Genomic DNA, 21,792 nt, shown 5'->3' on the forward strand with positions numbered 1-21,792 from the left:
TCATATAGGCTACTAATTGTTTAGTATATAAATAAAGTATATGTTTTACTCATTTATTTTAATTTTATTAAGACCATTACTATGAATCATAGTCTTCTTGCCTATTGAACCATGGCATAGAATAGCATAAAGTCATTCCCAGTTAGCTTGACAGGTGATTTGTTTAGTTATAGCACTTAAATTAGTCATGAAATCTAAAAGTTTTGAAGTAAAAATCAGGCAGAAGTAAAAATCAGACTGCTACTCATCTGCATAATAAGCAGAAGTTGGAAGTTTGAGTTCTGCCCTGGATAACATTTTCTTTCAGAATAATCTAAATTATTTATTTAATTTAAAATTAATATAATTATTAAATTTAATACAAAATGGCTGCTTAACTGCCTATCTTTAGTCCAAATTATGTAGTATCTATGAAATTAATGATCCAAGTTCTAGCCTGATAGCTAATTTGGTCTCATAATTTAATTATTAAAATAATTTAGGCTTGGTTATGTGTTGCTATCTATTGATTTCAACAAGTTAATGCTATTTTTGTTGTGTATAAAAACTCATAACATGAAAACATAATTTTCTTATTCCAAAACTTTCTGAAGAACTTTCCCACTATTTTTAAAGTTACTAGAAACTCTTGATTTAAATATAAACAAAAACTTGTAATTATACTTTTAAGTCAAAAGTTTGAATACAAGACAATGAAATGAGACATAGAAATCTGAGTTTCTAATTATATTATATAAAAAAAAAACAATGAAATTACATATAGATAGACTAAAAAATTAAGAATATCAAATTAAAAGATAAATATATTTAGAAAAATATTAAATTATAAAATAATCAACATTGAAGATTTATAACAGCCTTAGGGCTATTTCGCACTATGACTGACTGGACCAAGTGGTCCTACTCCAAGTTGTGTTGCCATGGAAACAGCAGTTGGTCCACCAACTGGTCAGATTTAAAAAGTTAAATATTTGTAGTCGGATCGGTGCACTCGGTGAGCTACAGCCAATGAGAGCTTCGAACTACAACCAATCAGACTTTGGATATAAGAAAACAATCAAATCAAATACAAAACTCTACATTATATATATTTTTCTAATTTATTTAAATTTTTCCTTTTACCTTATTTCTTTCATAACTGCTTAAATTTTATATGGAAACACATATGACTAATATATATATATATATATTAAACATTATCGACATAATGAGAAAAGATGGTAATATTTAGACTTTTTGGAAGAATTTATAAATGAAGTAAGATCATATCCGCAAAGTTTAACCAGGTAGATTACAAAAATATTTTTAAAAATTAGAAAAACTTAAAACAATTTCTAACAAGCATTCTGATTGGTCCTTATGAATCGGCCACTGACATATAATCGTACTCAATGTGAATGCTTTTACTATTAGTTGGAGAAGTTGGTCCGATTATAGGATTGGTTGGGTTGGTCATAGTGTGAAATAGCCCTTACAAACAATAAAAAAAATAAAACATAAAAAAGAAAGAAACATTACATAATATAATGTTTAATAATTATATCAGGGCTGTGGAGTCATTTAAAGATTTACTGACTCCAACTCCAACTTTGCCTTTCCATCCAATTCCAACTTTGACCAGGGGCAGACTTGTTACCAAAATAGGTCCGGGAATTCTGATGTCATCATGTGACCTCAGAATAAAGCTTCAATAAACAGTTCTAATACAGATAGAACATAGAAACTTTTTAATTCCAAAACTAAAAGACTACTCTAAGTAATGACATAGTCAATATATAAATGTGTTCAATAATTTTTACTTTCCCAGCTGTTATATATAACAGAGGAAAAGTGTAGCTATCAGTCAAAAAATGATGCCCCCAAATTTTTACATTTTTGGACTCAGAATACCTTGAAATGTTGAGATATGCAAAAGATTCAGAATTTTTTTTCTGTATATATGAATGTTAGAATGTGTGTATGTATGGTATGATTTTGTTACCCTGTTTGAAGCTTAATAACTTCTGTGGTTTTTGAATTGGAGTTGGATGATTTAATACAGGAATTATTAACCTTCAAAGTGGTTGAACTAAATTGCACCCCCCTCCACACATCAGAGTCAGAGTTAGCAGATTTTTGATGACTCCGACTAAAACACCAAAACTCCACGACTCCAACTCCACAGCCCTCTAAATTATAACAATTTGAAACTGAAAAACTACAGATTTATTTAAAGAAACCTTTTTAATGCAATAAAGCACTTTTTGAGATCATTACATCCCATCATCATATCTAAATGTGGTTTATATTAATAATAATAAAAACAAACAAATTTTGAAAGTTCACAAAACAAATCCAGTTTTGTAAACTTTCAAAATAATAAATGTTGTAAATTATACTTTTTAATTTAAAATAGACTTTTAAATAATCTTTAGATGAAGTTTTAATTCCATATTGATTATTATTATATTTCAAATGCAAATAATAAATCTTTTGACATATCATTTTTTGAAGGCAAAACATCATAAAAGAATGAAACTAAAAATAATTTCCTTTTGTGATATCTAAAATTATTTTCATTTAAATTTTAACTGAGTTTAGAAACTGTGTTAAAGATCTACAAATATCTATAATGAGCATTTTGCAAAATTTTGATAAGATTCATAAAAAAATATTTTTATCGAAGATTTGAGTGAGTAGCTATATAATATTACATAATTCAGTCCATACATTACAGTACTAAATATTCCAATTATTATTTCTAACTAAATAGACATGTATAAACATTTATGAAATGTATTTCTCTTAGAGGCTGTTCATAAATTACATCTGCATTTTTTTTTTTTTTTTAAATTTTTACTTCCCTCCCTCTCTCGTCCCAGTTTGTCCAAGTTTCTGTAACCCCCTCCCCTCTTCGGACATCCGACAAAACTTGCTCTCCTAAAACCTTTATCATTTTATGAATGATAGATACCATAAGTAGAAACAAAACATACAAGAGATTTTGAAATAAATATAATAAAATGCCTAAACTGTATAAAATTTAATGAAATAAGAGGATGTCCACTGAAGCTCAACTCCTCATCCCTTCTCCAACTTGTTGTAACCTCCTCCCTTCCTTCCGGTGTGGATGTCATTTATGGACAGCTCCTTATAGCAATTCTACTAAAATATGATGACAACCTTTTTTTAAATTTATTTTTTCTAAGATATAACTTTAGTTTGATAGAAATTAAATGATAATATATTTTGAAAATTCTTCTATTCTTCTATTATTTTTACTGTAACTCATTTTTTATGATACAAATTTGATTTTAATGTAGTACATGTTTTTTATCATTCAATCTTTTTCCATATAATTTTGAAATTAAGTAGTTAAAGGTCAAATAAATTCAATGTAAAACTTACATAAATATTTCATTTTGGAACAACTGAAAATTAATATATTTAAAATATTGTTTTGAAAGTTAGTTATAAATGATGAAAATGAATTCTAAATGAACATAGTTTACATTCACAACTGGATTATTGTTTATCCAATCCTCCTTTGTATCATTAGATACATATTTATTGAATAACTAAGTTTAATAATTTCAGGTTACATTTTCTGATTCAAAATTATTAATAATAATGTCAAGTTTGAAATTTTAATAATTTCATTTTTCAAGTATAATTGGCATCTGAGTAAGAATCTAGTTTCATTATATACATTCAGATAATTATATTAGAGAAATATTTTTGAATGTGTATCATGGAAATATTTTTTCATATATTATGAAATGAAAATACTAAAAGAATTATTAATTTAACTTCAGTCCTGTATTTAATTGTTAAAATTTTCAGAATTATTATATTTAAGATTAATAGCAATTATTTTTATTTCATTAAATGTAATTTCATTGTAATAAAATAATTAAATTTTATAGCTATTGAAAAATAAAATATTACTACAAAGCTGTCTCTAATACTGAAGTTGCCAAAAAATTAAACATTTTCTGAAGTAGAATCTTTTTCTGTTTGCTTTAATGATTTGTATCTAATATTTAGAATTTTGAGTTAAAGAGTACAGAGTTAAATTTTATAAAATAAATAAATATATCATTTTTAACATTTATTTTAATAAAAATAGACAATTTCAGTTATGTACTGTACAATATAAATAAATTATATAATTAAACTCTACTTACTAAATCTAGTTATGCTATAAATTAATAATTAAAATAAAAAAAAAAGCTTAAAAACTATAGGCCTAAATCAATCTTTTCCAATATATTTTTAAAATGAAATGTATTTAAATACAAAATTCAATGGTTTAGAAGTTATTTTAAAATTACATTTAGAAATAAACAGAAATCAATATATTTAAAATATAATTTTGGCATTTGAGTTATAACAAAATCCTGTTACTCATATCAACATGCATTTCATTATATAAAACCTCTGACAAAAAGTACTTGAATAGGATGTAAGAAAATAAAATTGATTAGTTTGAGCTCATTTTACAAGAAAACAAAAATGTGATGTTCAAAACAAAAAACCCATTTTGTTCATTGGATTATCAAGTGTTAATCACTTAAATTTCAAATGAATAAACCAAACCATTTTCCCAAAAAAAGAATTTTTCATAAAGCAGTATTAGAAAAAAGTTTTTGTATATACAGAAAGTTGGAAAAAGATATTTAAACAATACTAATAAAAAGATCCCATGCAAAATAATAAAAGTTAATAAATCTTTTTAATAACTATATGTAATTTGCTATAAATTTTAAGGACTTATCACATCACAGTTTTCAATGGGAAAGCTCACTGAGATTTTATTAAATTAATACTGTATGTACATTTTGGTCCATATACCCTTTCTCAGTTGGCTATAATTCAAGTATTTTTCTATTTTCCAATTTGTAATTGACATTAAATTTTAATTAACAATTGGTATCTCCAATTCCAATTGTGAGCAATCATTACATTTTTATTTTCTTGTAAAATGAGCTCAAACTAAACAGTTTTATTTTCTTATATTACGTTCAAATACTTTTTGCCAAGGATTATAGAACAGAGAACATTTTCAAAAATATTAAATTAATCAAGTAACTTGGAAAGCATTCTAACATTTCTTCTATCTGCAACATGAGAAGGACATTTTAAGATGACTCTAATTTACTTTTGTGTTTGTATTTTGACATTAAATTTTAATTCAAATTATATATTTTCAAGTATTTATTATTGAATTTCATTACAAGACTTGATAAAACTATCCATAAAAGAAGACAATCTTTAATCACATATTTTTAAAAATTATTTTCATTGCCAAAAGTAATTTATGTAAATTAGAAACAAATTCCAAATTCAAAAATGTATATTTGATGATAAAGATAGACTTGCAAACTACATTCTTTAGACTTAAAAAAGTAGAATAAATATCTATACAATAAAAAATAGTTGAAAATCAGCCTTTTTTCAATGATAGGATTCAAATTACTATAATCTTGTTACTGGTTGAATTCCATGTATGGAACTTAGTATGCTACCTATCCCAAACAGAAATTGACTGTATTAAGGATCTTAAGTATAGTTTGCTTGTATTATGATGGTGACTTTATACTTTTGACCAGTGCACAATGGTTTTACAGTAAAATGTGTCATTTATGTCAATGTAGAAGGCAAAAATACTATTGTCAGTTAATTACATAAAAATTATCCCCTACAAGTACAATTATTTTCTGCTGTAATATAATTAGTTGTTAACTTTACATCAAAATCCTGGCTTCATATTTCTGTCAGCCCTGTATAATTTTATACATTAACTTTGTTAAAAAATTCATAATGTAACTGTTCTGTTATCAAAATTTTTACAGAATATAATAATCAAAAGCAATACTAAAAACAAATTCTTGTGAATTTTACTTACAAGTGAACATCAATGATGTGGTCATCACAATTATCAATGATATTGTTTGTGTGATTAGTCTCACAAACAATATCATTGATAACTGTGATGACCACATCATGATATCCATACCATAAAAGGTTCATACTAAGACTTTGGCCTTGATATGAACCTTTTATTGAGCAAAGAGAGAAAGAATACTTCTCAAACGTTTTCAAGATAAATTAAAATTTAAAAATTCCAAGCAAATTTATGAGTATATTTTTTAAAATCTTTCAGTGAAGATTCTGTGGTTTGGCAGCATCATGACTAACTGATAATTGCAAGATTGCTTGTTTGCATCTCTGAGTTAACTTTATGTCAAAATTGCATTGACTTGTAAAAACATTTTTAAATTATATGAATTTATACATTTTGTTTAATAAACAAACAAAATGCATAAATTTATTTTCTATTAAAAATGTGCATTTCTCTTTGATAATTTGGTTTTGAAATTGCTATCTGCTAAAAATAAAGTTTTACACATTTAGGAATGTTAGAATATTATGAGTAATTTGACATTTTAAGTAATTAAATAAACTCAAAATATTATTAATTATAATTAATTCTCAATATCAAATTGAAGTGTTAGATATGATAGTAAACAATCATCTTTCAATGTCACCTCTCTGATTTCTTATTTTTAAATCATAAAGTATTTTCCTTTTTCATAGCTAATAAAATGAGCAAACAGTAAAATTACATTAAAGTTATAAAGTATAAATAGTAAAATTCCTTAATGATTTATTTGAAAGTGAACATTGACATTAGAGTGCCTGTAAAGATGCACTTGACTGGTAATAATACTTGGGCATTAATGAATAAACTGTTTTTCAGGTTAGTTCCCCAAAAAGTAGTTTTTTACAATTTTAATTGACCAATTTCACATTTTTTTTCAATTAGATAATTAAAAATTTATTCAATTCAAAAAATACATGTTTGATAATTGTCAAATCTTCATAATAATTTATGATAAAGAAAAAATGTTATAAGATCATAAAATGTATATAAAATTTGAATAAAATTCTGTAAACTTGAACATAAAATAATTGATATGAACTTCAAATAAAATATTTATGTAAATATATGTTTGTCATTTTGATACTCATAATAATATAATAAGTGAATTTAATTTCTTCTATTGACTTGATTGTAATTTTCTCAAATTTATTTTAGTATTATACTATTTTATATTACTAATTTATTTTTTACATTTTTTATTTTATATTTATAACTTTTAGTATTAACATTTTCCATTCTTAATATTTTTATACATAATACACTTTTGAAAATCTGAATCACACTTGATCTGAAGTAGCTTTGTTTTTCTGCTAAATTTTTCAGCCAAAAACAAAAAGAAATAGTTTATTTTTTTAAATATATATAGCCTATTTGTCTTGTATAACTTTCTTTTCTTTATATAAACCTGGCTAGTCCAAAGCTTTCACTAATCTGAGCAATCCCAAATTATTGAAAAGTTTGGATTTGATTCTCACCAACCCAACAGTTGCAATTAGTAAAAATATATTGACCATATGATCAGTGAAGGTAGTGGTGCATCAAACCTTCATATTCTTGAATATGATATGAAGGTTTGATGCACCACTACCTTCACTGATCATATGGTCAATATATTTTTCATGTCCTGCAGTTTTGGACCTGGGCCACACAGATAGCACCTTCTCCACTACATGCAGGTGCTGTGCATGCATGGATGAGGCCCATGTCCATGTGTCTCCAAGTCACTGTCCAGTTAACACATAAGTATAGTCAACTTTATCTTTGTCCAATGACTCGCAACCAATAAAGAATATCATATCCTAAAATTATTTTTACCATTGTTAAAATTTTGTAATCAAATCTCAGCTTTCTACATTTAAAAATACAAACTATAAAAATTTCTCTCTTAAATGCTTTCCTACTGGTTCATAGTGCCAAAGGCCTTTTCCTGTCTATAAATGGGTTCAGCCAAGCCTATACTACAACATGGATGCCAAGTGAGTAATGGGTTTTGAAATATCCAGCCAAATCATATATCAAAATTTCTGAGATTCCTATACAGAATTAAATCCAGGTCCTCAAAATGGCAGACTAATATCTTTAATATTTCAGCCATCTGGGCATCAAACACAAGACTAATTTATAGAAGAAAAAATTCACATATCTGACATAATAATATGTAAAACAAAAAATAAATACTTTTATGCAATTGCTTTTATGTAGTATTTTGTAGTTTCTTGCTGAATATTGATTTTGAGTAATGCTTATTTATGTATATCCAGTTTGAGTCATCCAAAAAAATGTTTTGATTCTAAAATATTTTAAATGATGCCACTGTAAGATAATATTGTGAGATCCCAGACTATAGTTTGTTAAATTAAAATATTAATTTAATAAATTTGTTAATTTTTCCCAGTTTTGTGCTTTTTATTTAACAAGGAAGTAACCAGATTCTCTTCACGATAACACTTCCTTTAAAAACAACCTCTTCTTGGAGCAAAGATTCATCCAAGAAAGTAGAAAGTAAAATATAAAGTTGGATGACAATGATTGTTATCCATCAACATTGCCTTTTTGGGTAGTATCTTGACTCAGAGAAGATGAAATGGTATAAAAGGACTAGGAGAAAGTCAAAAAGGGTTGTCTAGTTACACCAACCTCGTATAATTTGGCAATACTAGTTCCAGTCCAGTCCAAACCTCTTCTCTCAAGCTGTGGCCAACACTGACATTATTGTGTTAAGAACTGTGGCGTCAACAAATCAAGGATATTGCAATATTGCATCCAACATATCTACAGAGAAACTAATTCTAAGGTATTTTTTGACCCATGAAGTTTATATTAGAACTCTCCCTCCCTCCCCTGCAAATGTTAGGCAAAGATAGATTTTAGACTTGTTTGCAAGAATATAGTAACCCCTATAGATAAATTTTATTTTATCATTCTTATGGTGCATGTATCTCCAGCTTATGTGAAATTAAATATTTATTGTTTTTTGTTAATCGAGTTGCTGAGTGACCTACTTCTGGAACTTCCTTCCTCTCTAACTTTCCCTCCTCCATCCCTTATTCTATAAAAGTCCCACATATGCAGTTGCTGTTGCGGTTTGAAGTTTCTGTGAACCAAAAAGTCACAGGTGGTGTCAAACCTAACCCAAGGGGTGCTGCCGTCCTATTTACAACATGGTTTTCTTGATTTTAGATCTTTAATCAAAATATAATCAATCAAATATCATAAAAAACTATACTAAATTCTTTTTACCTCTATGTCCTTACTCTTATCAATTTCTGTTTGTATCCTTGTCTACTTGGACCTTGTTTAGTAACAGAACAATTTATTACTAAACAAAATATCTTTATTTTCAGGTGAAAATAAAGATATTTTGTTTTGACTTTTTGACTAAGATCTCCCCTATTTGTTAATCGGAAACCACACCAGTATAAGACCTATTACTAAACTAAGTCCAAGTAGACAATAATACAAAGTCCATACTAAAGTTTCAAATACACTCCCTATAGTTTAATATATTTTATCATTCCTTTTTCTTCTGATCACCAGAAATTTTAAAAGTTTATATATAAAAGTGGGAGCTATAAATGTATTTTCTCTATTATTTCACAGTCAATGACAAATCACTAAAATCAAGAATTTCACGAGATACAACTCAAATAGGTAATGTTCAGATTATTTGGTAGATAATCCATGTTCTTCAGATATGGTAACTATATCAGAGGTTTCAATAATATGAACAAAATATAATGTGTAATGCCATAAAATGTTATTCACAGCAGTGACAGAAAACAGTTGGAAATGAACAACTGTTGAATGCTATTTTTCTGACATATTTTTCATCATAGTTACTGAAATAAATACTTTTTAGAATTTCAGATTGCTTTGGATTGTAGAATTATGATTTATAGTTAATTGTCATTAAGGTGTAATGTATCTGTCATTTAATCAATAGTTAACTCATAAATTGCACAGAATTATAATAAAGATGATGATTTATATCTGTAATTAATAAACTTGAACATCACCCAGTTACAATATTCTATTACAATTATGTAACCTTTTCATGGTATTTCAATCAATACAGCAATATTGAACAGTGGTATTGAAATAACAACATGTTAAGCTATAAAACATTTTTTCTTGAGGCAAATGTAAAAAACAGTCATGTAATTAGTTATTTTTATCGTATTTATGAACTTTCAAACAATGCAATTGTTTGAATAACTAATTGCATTGTATTACAATTAGTTGTGATGCAAACTAAAGGCATCTTTCATAGGTTATATTAATAAAAACCATTGCAAGTTAAATTTGGTGAACTTACAAAAAATACTAAGGATATTTTTGACTGAATAAAATAATTTTTTGATATTTCTTTAAAAATTCACAACAAACTTATTTTTAACTTCAAACTAAAAAAAAATTGAACTGAAAATATATAACAATAGTAAAATAATAAATTAGATCAGGCTATATTACTGCTAATGTTAATAATTAAATGCTAATATAGTACAATCTAACCCAGCAATTCTTTGGCTTTAATATAATTTGCAGGCTTCCAGATATTTATATTTATAATTATAAAACAATAAAGTTAAGAAATCATATAGAAAAATTTGATTTAATAATTAAAGAATGAAGAAATCTGTTTTAAACTATATCAATATTAAATAAAAAGCACTCAAAAATTTAATTAAACTATTTTGTCAAAATAATAATAAAAATAATAATACTGCACACATCCATGTTTGCCCACCAACCATTGGTTGAGGGGAGAGAGTTCAAATTAACTACAGATAAAGTAACTTAAACTTTAAGTAACTTTATTTATTTATTATTGTATGAAATTATGATTAAATGATATCATTAATTTAATATTCTAAATAATTTATTTGAGCTTATTAGCTTTCCTTTCATTTCTAATAAATAAATATAAGTTAATTTTTATAAAAGTTTATAGTAAAGTAAATTAATTTTTCAATTTTAACTTTTTTTGTAATTATTTCTTTTAGACAAGAAAAACATTTTAATAATGATAATATCAATAGCATCAACAAAAATTAATTTAGTAATTTTTTAATTTAACTTAATTTTGTTAAGAAAAACAAAATGGAATTTTTTAAAAAGATTCAATTATGTATTTCTAGTAATAATAGTAGAGGAGAAACTCTTATTGTTATTATAAAATTATGAATTAATAAAATTCTGTAAATCTATTTATTCTTCGTTTTGAAGATAAAAGTTAAAAATATTCATTAATGTAAATAATAAAAAGAATATAATTTATTTAATAATATAAAATGAAATTTAAGATAAGCAAATTTGATAAGTAACGAATAATATAATGAATTCATATAATTTAACAAATTTTATTTACAAAGTTTTACTTTTCAAATTTAATATAAATTGTCACATTATAAAAATATAATAAAGAAATTAATTTCTTATTATGTATTTAAAATTTTAAAAATTTATATAAAATGATTTAATTAAAAACTCCTGTAAATAGTCCTTACTTGAAAACGTTTCTATTTGAATATTTTCTTAAGCTAAAATATTCATATAATAACTATTAGATGCTTTAATAAGTATTATCATAATTTATAATGTGTAAATTTAAATTTTTTATAAAATCAAACTAAATTTTTGTTTATTCAAAAAAATTTAGATATTTGATTTGAAAGCTTCTAACTTTGATATAAATGCTAATTTATATTTATATTGATTGTAGATTGAGCAAATGAAATGAAAGCTTAAAATATCTAAAAGGTCTATTGTGCACACCATAATAAGTTATTTTAGGAATTTGGTCACTGAAAAATGATAACAGATTTCTAAAGGAAAATTGGTGTACGTCACTTACACTCAAAACACTCAAGACGAACAAGTCTACCAGAACAAAATGCCACATACACACATATGAGAGATGCAGCGGGATCTTTTCAAGCAAATTCACAGAAGTGACAAGAAGCTGAGGAAACATCATTTGTATTAAACTAGTTTTTCTTGTAATTATTTTTTTAAGATTAATATGAACTCAGCATTACTGAAAATATACTTTCTTTCAGATATTTCAAAACACAAAACTGTTCATCCATATGATATTTTTACTAAAAAGAAATATTAGTGAAAATGTGACTAATCCTTGATAAAAAACTGTTTTATTATTTATATTATAAATTAATTTTAAGTAACTGAATTGGATTTAAAAAATCTCTCTATAAAAAATATTACAATTCAAACTATCAGTATAGTTCTAATTGATCAAACATTTATATTCAGGCAGTATAAAATAAATGTATGCAGTCTACAATCTCATGCTAATTGAATTCTTGTTGATAAGTGCAAATTTTATAATATATTAAATGTAGAAAATTTAACATGTTGAAGAACTTTCAATATTAAATGCTTCTTCAAATGTTTAAAAATGCAACACTTTTCAAAATGAAATATAATATGTATGAACCATTAAAAATAATCAGAATGTCAAAACAGAACATGCATAAATATTATGCTAATTTCATTTCCTGTCAATAAACAAATTCATTTTCTGAATTTGTTTATTGAATATTTTCTGAATAAGTTATAAACAAACTTGATATAGATGTTTATTAACCTAGTATAGTAATATTATATAACCCAAGTTTTAGATGCTACTCTAAAAAAAATAAATTTAATAAAATAAGTTTAAAATTCATATATTTTTGCTAATTTTAACATTAGTTTTTCAATAATACAGCCATTAAAAAACTATCTAAAATTTAAAAATATATATATATATATTCCTTTTTAAAAAAATTAGCTTTATCTTTAATAATACAGTGTGTTTGAAAAGTAAAATAAATTAAAAATAAATGTTCAAAGAAAGTTTTGTTTTTATTTTCAATCTACAGTTATTGGAAAATTATTTACTAAAAAATTATGTTATCTAAATGGCATCCGTTATGCTCCTGGCACTCTTCTAATCTTGAGTGAAGATTTCTCAGTACACCTTGACACAAAACCTGAGATACCGATGCCATTTCTGCTATGATATTCTGCTTTGAGTTTATGTCCTTGGCTTATTTTCGTACACCCTCTCTTTAAGAAGTCTCCATAAGAAATAGTTCAGAAGACTCAGGTCTGGTCTGCATGGTGGCCAGTTAACATCACCTCTTCACAAAATCAGCTTATTGGGGAATAACTCCTTTATGGCTTCAACTGATTCATGGTTTCAACAAGATGGTGCCACTTGTCACACATCAAATGAATCAATTGAAGCCGTAAAGGAGTTATTCCCCAATAAGCTAATTTTGCAAAGAGGCTGAAGACAAAAAAATTACAAGAAGAAATTTAACAATTTCCTCTTGTAATTTTTTTTGTCTTCAGCTTTTGGGTGTCCCGTATGTTTTGTATCCTTTAGTTCAAAATTTCTCAAACAGTAGGAACTTTTTTTAATGTTTGAAGTTTAGTAGCCTGATTCCTATATACATTACAGATTGTTTTTATTGTTTGTAAAGCATTATATCCTTTCCAAAACTCATAATGCATATGCCTAATATGCATTTTATCTGAAAACATTTCAACTTGATGTTATTCAAACAAAATGTGAAGAAATAAATTTAAAATAAGCTTTTAAACAAAAACACAATCTCACATTAGCAACAATGTGAGATTACATTCTTTATGACTGAATGTTTTAATTATATCACACATCTATGTTACATAATGACAACTGTTAATAATACACAACCTTTTTGTTGAACACAATGTAACCATTACTTATTCATCATGGCATTCAAAAGTGTATGGAAGCAACAAAGTTTAAGAGGAAAGTTGAAATCTAGACAATTGAAATGAAAAAGGAACTTATTATGGCGCATGAAAGCTATACACATATGGCAGATCTGGTAACCATGTTTAAGATGCCAAAGTCCAGGCATGCAACTAGCTGATGCAATTTTCATTTCATTATACAGTATTTACGTATTTTATTTATTGTTTTCATGTTTTATTATTGTGAGTATGTGTGGACGTAAAAAAAAAATATGAATATATGTATGTATGTTTTAATTTACTATTAGGGGATTTTATTGTGTTATTTTTACCTTAAATTATGTGTATTTGCTGTTTTAAGTTAACCCCTAAACAATATCTATTTCAATAAACTAACTTTCCATTATTTATTATGGGAAAAATTGCTTTGGACTTTGAACAATTCAGTTCAAATGGCCTCCTGGAATGAATTAATAAATTCAAACTAGTGCATTACTATATTTTATTTTGAAAAGTTGTTATTTATAAATCTGATGTTTACAATGTTTCAAGTTGGCTTTTTATTGTAAAATTAAAATTTAAATAAATTTAAAATTTTTATATTTAATACAATACTGATTATTTGTATATCATTTAGAAAATATTTTCCAATGAAGTTCTGGCCATACTTTAAGCTTGCATGTAGAGAATTATGAGATTGCACTATAATTTTGTGTGTTTGAAAAATTAAATTCATAAAAAAAAGGAGTATATTTTCAAATATAATCAATCTTCTTTAATATCTTGTTATAGTTGAATATGTTGAACCTTTGGTAAAAAACTTTATTTTCCATGGGGAGTGATTATTTGCATAGTAGTAAATGAATAATAAATTTAGCAGCATTTATTAGAAAATACTATAAATAGTAATCTACTACAAATATTTATTATATCAATATTTTATTTATACATAGTTATATTGATATATTTATTAAATATTTGTATTTTATGTATAAAGTTATTTTGTTTGTTGTTATTATTTATCTTGATTACATATATGTTTTCTTATTATCATTATTCACATAAAATGAATTTGAAATGTTTTTATATAAACTATATATTTTCTACATTTTTGTGTTTATAGAACTGTAAACAAACAAATTTTTAATATAATTTCAAAAGAATTTTGTTTTTAATGTCTAGAGAATATTCGAATTACTTTGTTCTACAACACTCAATTATGAAATAAAATGTTTGCTACAAAATTTCATTACAAAAAATAAAAATATATTGATAATATAAATATAAAAAACAAATATAACAAAGTATCAAAGATATTGAGATACTTTTCATATGAATTTGCATTTATTATTCTTATTATTTTGGGTTATTTGCATTTATAAATTCAATAAATAGTAATGTAAAAAGAAATTTTTATAATTGAAAATTCAGTTTAAAATATGCAAATTTTAAAAAAATAATAAAACTAGATATATATTATTCTTGATGTTATAATTAGTTATAATTCTAGAAAGAAACAATTTATATTTTACTGTATTTTTAAGTTTTTCTATTTATATTGTAACAAATTTTTTAAAAATGAAAATACTATAGGCATATCAGAAATTTAAATTTAAATGAATGTTAATTTAAACATATAGAATATCTCTAATTGTCAAGTATTAAAAAAGTTTATAGATATAATAATAATCATAACAAATAATAAAACTTAAAATATTATATTTTAAAATGTATATTTTGTAAAATATTAAACTGAATATGTACAGTACATACATTCTACACTTAAATAAGCAGAAGCAGTGTCAGGAGTACCAATTCCATTTGATACTTCGCAAGTATATTTTCCTGTGTCTTCAGCTGATGTAGGATTTACAAACAGAGTGCCGTCGCGACGAACAAGGGTACGAGTTTCTAACCACGACAACTGGGAGATTTCTACTCCATTATGAAACCATTTATGAGTAACATTTGTAGGAAGAGCTTTGGCTTCACAAATAAATTCAGCTTTTTCTCCTTCTAATTTAGTAATATTTCTCGGTGGTGTAGTTATTACAGCTGGTCCTAAAATTAAAAGAAATTATTTTAAAATGTTCTGATTCATTTATTCAAATATTCGTAGTAAACAATATATGTTACGATGAAAAATTTCAATAACTGTAATCACCAAAGTGTAAATGAAAATTTACAACCTGCTACAATGACTTTAGATATTGCAGAAACACTTCCTTCTCTATTTCTTGCCATACATAAATAATCTCCTATATCAGTCTGTTGTAAATTGGTAATCTGAAGCTCAGTGGGTAATATCTGCATATTATTACTTTCTTCTATTGGTAAATTATCCTATGATAAAAAATATATATATATAAAATATATATTATATTTGTAATTAAATTCTGTAGAAGTTACATTTAAAAAGGAAAAATTTTCATATTTATTTTTTAATTAGTTAATAAAATTTCAACTCATTATATACATAAATAATTCAGAAACATTTAAGAATATGAATCAAATAAACACACAAAAAATATATTAACTTTTATATCTTTATTTTTATTATTTTATTTATGTATTAACTTTTGTTTCTTGTATGTTGATTTGATTCAAGAAAATATTAAAATGTAAATAGTTTATAGTTTAATAAGTAAGCTTGATAGAAAGTTCATAATTAAAAAAATTTTTTTATAAAATGTATATTTGATATACAACTATTTTTTATTTACAGTAGACCCCCCTATAACACTGTTGATAATTCCATATTATGTGGAATTCCACTTAGATTTTACAAATACGTGTGTCGGGCCATGAATGGCTCATGTATTTGTAAAATCTAAGTGACTTGTACAACATGGAATTCATATAATACGGAATTATCAACAGTGTTATAAGGGGGGTCTACTGTATTTTTATAATGAAACTTCTTATATACAATCGTAAACATTTAATTATACAAAATAGTTCATGCAATAAAGATTACTTAAATGTCATGATTTTTAGTAACTTGTTTACATTCAGATAATAAAACAAACATGAAAACAACTTTATGAAGCAGTTTATTCTGCTGCAAGATCTATTTCAAACTGATATGAATTTTTACCATTCTAATCCTATCAATGATCTGATAAGGAAGCAAAGAAGTTTCAAAAAATTTATCAGTAATTATTAGCTAACCTCTTCAAAGAAAGCATGATAATTTTAGTTTTGTTTTCATAAAAAAGATTTTGTAAATTCTTATTAAATCATTAATTAATTTTTAATAAATATGCTAAATCTGAATTCATCTGACAACAAACAATGTCATAAAACTGGATAAATAAAATAGTTAAAATCATATTGAAACTCTAAAGGATAAAAACAACATTGAAGAAATTGATACAAAAAAGAAGAGTTTTATTTCGTTAGGGAATGTGTTCAAAATGATTGCCGTGGTGGCAATACAAAGATTTATATGAACAAGCATGGAATTATAGATGTTATGTGGCATTCCTTGTGTCATTGTTCATAGATCTCTTGTATGAGTCTCTCCTGTTTACCAACATTGTTGATGCTGCTGGTTATGCAGCACCAACAATGCTCTTAGATGACACCCCCATAGGAAAAAAATTTAAAGAGATCAGTCTGGGACAGTGGTGCAATAAAAGATGGGGCAGGGGGTTGAGCTAATAATTACTAATAAAAAGGAGGGGCAAAGGGGTGATCAATCACTATAGAAAATTAAAAAAAAAAATTAAAGAAAAAATAGCTCATGCTTGCTTACACATTTATAATGCTTAAAAATAGCATTATTAAAATGTAATTATTTTTATTATAAATTTTATAATAAAAATCAGCAAACTTTTTGCTTCCTATTTGAAGTTTTTGGTTGCACTACTGGTCTGAGAAATGTGGTGGCCATAGAACAGAGCTGTGCTGTCCTACACAATGATTTACAAACTGCTTTGTGAGCCACTGACATACGTATATCTGGAAATGAGCTAGTATGCCATTGTGATATGACAAAATCTGCTTTAGTTACATGAATGGCAAATCATCAAGCAATTCATCCAGCATTGTGTTCAGGATGTTCAAATATCAGTCATTATTCATAGTGCCATTAATGAATACAAGACTAAAAAGCTTGCCCCATATTCCACACCAGACATTTAGGGTAAAGTGTACTTAATATCACATGTGTCATGTACAGTATATTGTGGAGTGCACAGTGCCTCGTGATGTACATTGTAATGGTTATAAACTTCATTCTGGGAAAGCAGTATCTTATCAGTTCGTAAAATGTGTTGAAGGAGTTGCGGTTTGTCATGCTGTAAATTTATGGTGAATTCTACTGGCTTCTCTAGAGTACTCAGAGTTCCTGTTTAACTGGTTAGAGTAGAGCAGTTGTTTGGGTCACTTGTCTACTGTGATTAGTTTGTATTCTCATTCAGAGTGATATCATTTATCAACTTCTTCTGCTTGTTATAGCAGCCAGCCAAATTTGTCATTAACATCACATTGCACCATTCAAATGGATGTTCAATTTCCTCTGCATGTTGTACTTGTTGCACATAGCAATGGAATGATACTTGTCATGATGATGTAATATCCAGTGTACACATAAAAATATTGTTTGGAAAATTTTACAAAATAAATATTATAAATTCAATTGAAAAATGATGTAAATAATGCTTAAATAATAATAACTGAAATGTGCAATGCCATAATGCTGTTAAAAAAACTTTTTCCAGTAAATGAATTCATTTCAATTTTACAATAAAATGGTAAAAAACTCACTACATTACAAATTCTCTGGAATATCAAAATGATGTAAATATAAACCATAACGTCTTAAGAGAAAAAAGTCGCATTGACTTGCAATTTGGTGCTTTAAATGTTATAGCTTCATATAAATTCAACTACAGAATTACTTGCTGCAAAACAGTGTTTAGAATTCAATTCTTCAATAGAAATGTATTTAGAGAAAAATGGCATTTACAACATTATGGCATTGCACACTTTAATTATAGTTTAAACATAGATTTAACAAACAATTTAAGAAAAAAATTTTAACTTAAATAGAAAGAAAATCAGAATTATCAAGCAGATTAATTAACCCAAATATAAAAGAATTAACTTTAACAAATAGATGATTTATGTATTTCAACTTAATAAAGCATGTAAGTAATTATAAAATAAAACAATATCTGACATAAATTGGATAAATTTATAAATGCTTAATATTACTTTTAAGTTAAATAGTTTTGAATAAAATGGAAAAATTAGTATCGTGTAAGTGGATCATAACAAAAAATAAAAATATTTACACGAATCTACAATGTATTATATGTTTGTTAATTAATTATAATGTAAACAGTAATATGCAAAAAATTTCTGATGTTATGATTACTTCTTACTGATTACAAGAATTGTAAAATATATATATTATTGATATTGGTGTTCTTGTATATGTATTATCTTCAAAACTGCTAAGAGGGGTTTTTAATTAAAAATGCATTTTAGCAAGAAATTTTTATTGTATATTATAAACACTAAAAAATAAAAAATTGTAAAATTGCATAATTTGTTACTAGTTGGTGTGATAAGCCCTCATTACAGATATTTATATATATTTTATCAATTTTGTGAATTGTAATAATAAGGGCTAAAAGCTTTTACATAATATAATATCCAGTGCATTTGTGTCTGCTGCAATTCATAACCTAATCTAATCTAATTTAACCAATATTAGAAAGATCTCTTTTTGTCCTGGATAAATGTTTAAGTGAACACCCAATACATCATATTTGTTGCTTATAAAATGAACTATTTTCTTTTATAAATATCTTAAAAATTTTCATGTCTTAGAAGCCAAAAATTTGTAAATTTAAAATACAAATATTAATTTCATATTTTCCATAGTAAATTCTTTTAAATATTGCTATGGAGGTTGATAATTAAGTGATCAGCATGATAACGTGTAGCCATTTTTGTTTCTGATTGTGGCATAGTGAAAAGAATGCTTGCTCATACTAAAAAAACACAAAATGAAATGTACTGTTTACTTCAATGAATGTAGAGAGGTTTTGTTATTTTAGAAATAGAAGTTGTGCTCTAAACATTTTCAGTTGGATAAAAAATAAGTGGGGTAAAAAGAAGCAAAACATAATTTGCAAAATGATAAAATTCATTTTTGCAGCGAAAAATAAATATTGCTGCTTATATTGTCTTTACTAAACTGAGACAATCTGAAACATCAATTACTGTGCAATAAATAAAAATAACTATGTTTTGCACATACATAATTTTATAAGAGTGGGTTATTATAAAATTATAAAATTGCTTTTACAAGAGAATAAAATGTGGTGAAAGATCGTTAGTACTTTTGACTCAGGAAAGTACAGTACATCATATCCCATCAAAAGTTGGTCAGGAATGACATATATCAATAATTTAAATAATAAATTTCTTTCAACATTAATTAATTAAAAAACTTTTCTATAAAATTAAATTAAACACCATCTAGCAAAATACACATTTTCAATAAATTATAGGTTTTTTTTTTTTTATAAATTAAGTGATAAAAATTGCTTTTTTAATTGGAGTCAAAATATTAAAAATTTTCACAGCACTTAGTCAAAATTCTATTCACCATATTAAATTTGATTACATTTTATTTATTTATCACATTACATATATTCATTTTCCTGAAGTTCAGTAAAACATCAAAACATTAAAATTTAAAACAAATAAAATTTTAATGTTTTAATTTTTCCAAGAAATTTATTTTTACCCTTTCTTAGCAATTACTCATGAATATTTGACATTTAGGATGTGACAAAGAGCACCTTTTCAATGTAAAATCTTTATGATTAACTAAATTATTTATTTTGAAAATTTATATAATTCTGTCATATTTTAAATCTACAGTAAAAAATTGAATTATATAATATGAAATAATTATTCTTGAAATAAAATTTCATTAATGTATATAATATAAAATAAAATTTAGACAATAATTTGAAAATTTTAATGCATTTTAGAACATTAAAAATAATTAAAAGCCTCTAGAAGCTTGANATTAAAAAGAAAATTTAATTAATATAAAAAAAACCTTTAATTAGAAGAAACTTATTATCTTAAGATAGAAAAATATAGTAAATTTTAAAGATGTTAGATTCTTATTTTAATAAAGCATCACATATACTCTATAGAATTTGAAAAATCTTCAAATCATTTTAGTACTTAGTCAACAATCATGTAACTTTGGAAATCAAATTTATTCTGTTTTACAATTATAAAAATATATTAAAATCTTTTTTGGATTCATTATTAATCAGAAAAAAGAGTAGATATAATATTGTTTTATTCTTTGCAAAATAAAATGTTAATGTGATTAAAAAAATATATGAATTACTTTGAGTGTATTATGCTGCTTTTAATAAATTATAAAACATTTTACTAAAATATATTCATAACAATTAAAAATATAGAATAAAAATTTACTTAAAAATATAATTTGAAGATAAATAAAAATAAACAGACGATTTTTATTGTTACATAATTTTTAAAAGTTCTTGATACCAGAGAAAACTTTAAAAGCAATTTTATATAGGTTTAAGCAAGGATAAGACTAGAAAAAGGTTGACTTTTCTAGTGTTCAACTGTTTCTATAATATGTGAAGGACGTAATGAGAATAATTATTTTTATATATGTTTATTTTCAAATTATGTATGTTATAAAATATAATCAACAAAAAAACTTTTGAATTTTAGTAGTAATATTAAATTTTCTCAACTTTTTATATACTAAAGATTCACATTTTTTTTCTTATGCAATTTTTGTTGTAATATATTTTGTATATACTATATTCATCACATAATCTTCTCATCATGTATAATTTATGGCATATATTTCATCATATTTTTCCCCTATATTTTCATATTACATCTTTGGCACCTTTCAATTCTTTCAATTATTCATTTCTGACTGGTGGCTAGCATATTACATCTTCTACATTGATTCTACTACCTTTTTTATTGATTTACTATTTTTTAAACATATTAGTTGCAACATGTACAGCTAGCAGTATATATGAAGCTATTACTGTTCAGTCAATGGGTCATATGGCTAGAATACATATATA

The 21,792-nt window shown here is 25.0% G+C and overlaps 1 protein-coding gene across 1 annotated transcript in view; it reads right to left on the minus strand.

The window, feature by feature from the left end:
- LOC111616019 (protein turtle-like) overlaps positions 1-21,792 on the minus strand; it is a 216,376-nt gene that overhangs the window by 29,131 nt on the left and 165,453 nt on the right. Inside the window, exons 5-6 of the mRNA XM_023357464.1 lie at positions 15,862-16,015; positions 15,446-15,733 (exon numbers count right to left, since the gene is read on the minus strand). Of these exons, the coding sequence (XP_023213232.1) occupies positions 15,446-15,733; positions 15,862-16,015 (442 nt within the window). The remainder of the gene's footprint in view (positions 1-15,445; positions 15,734-15,861; positions 16,016-21,792) is intronic.

Source organism: Centruroides sculpturatus, unplaced genomic scaffold (assembly GCF_000671375.1).
Source record: "Centruroides sculpturatus isolate CEXI.00-Female unplaced genomic scaffold, Cexi_2.0 scaffold55, whole genome shotgun sequence".
In the NCBI taxonomy this organism is placed as follows: domain Eukaryota; kingdom Metazoa; phylum Arthropoda; class Arachnida; order Scorpiones; family Buthidae; genus Centruroides; species Centruroides sculpturatus.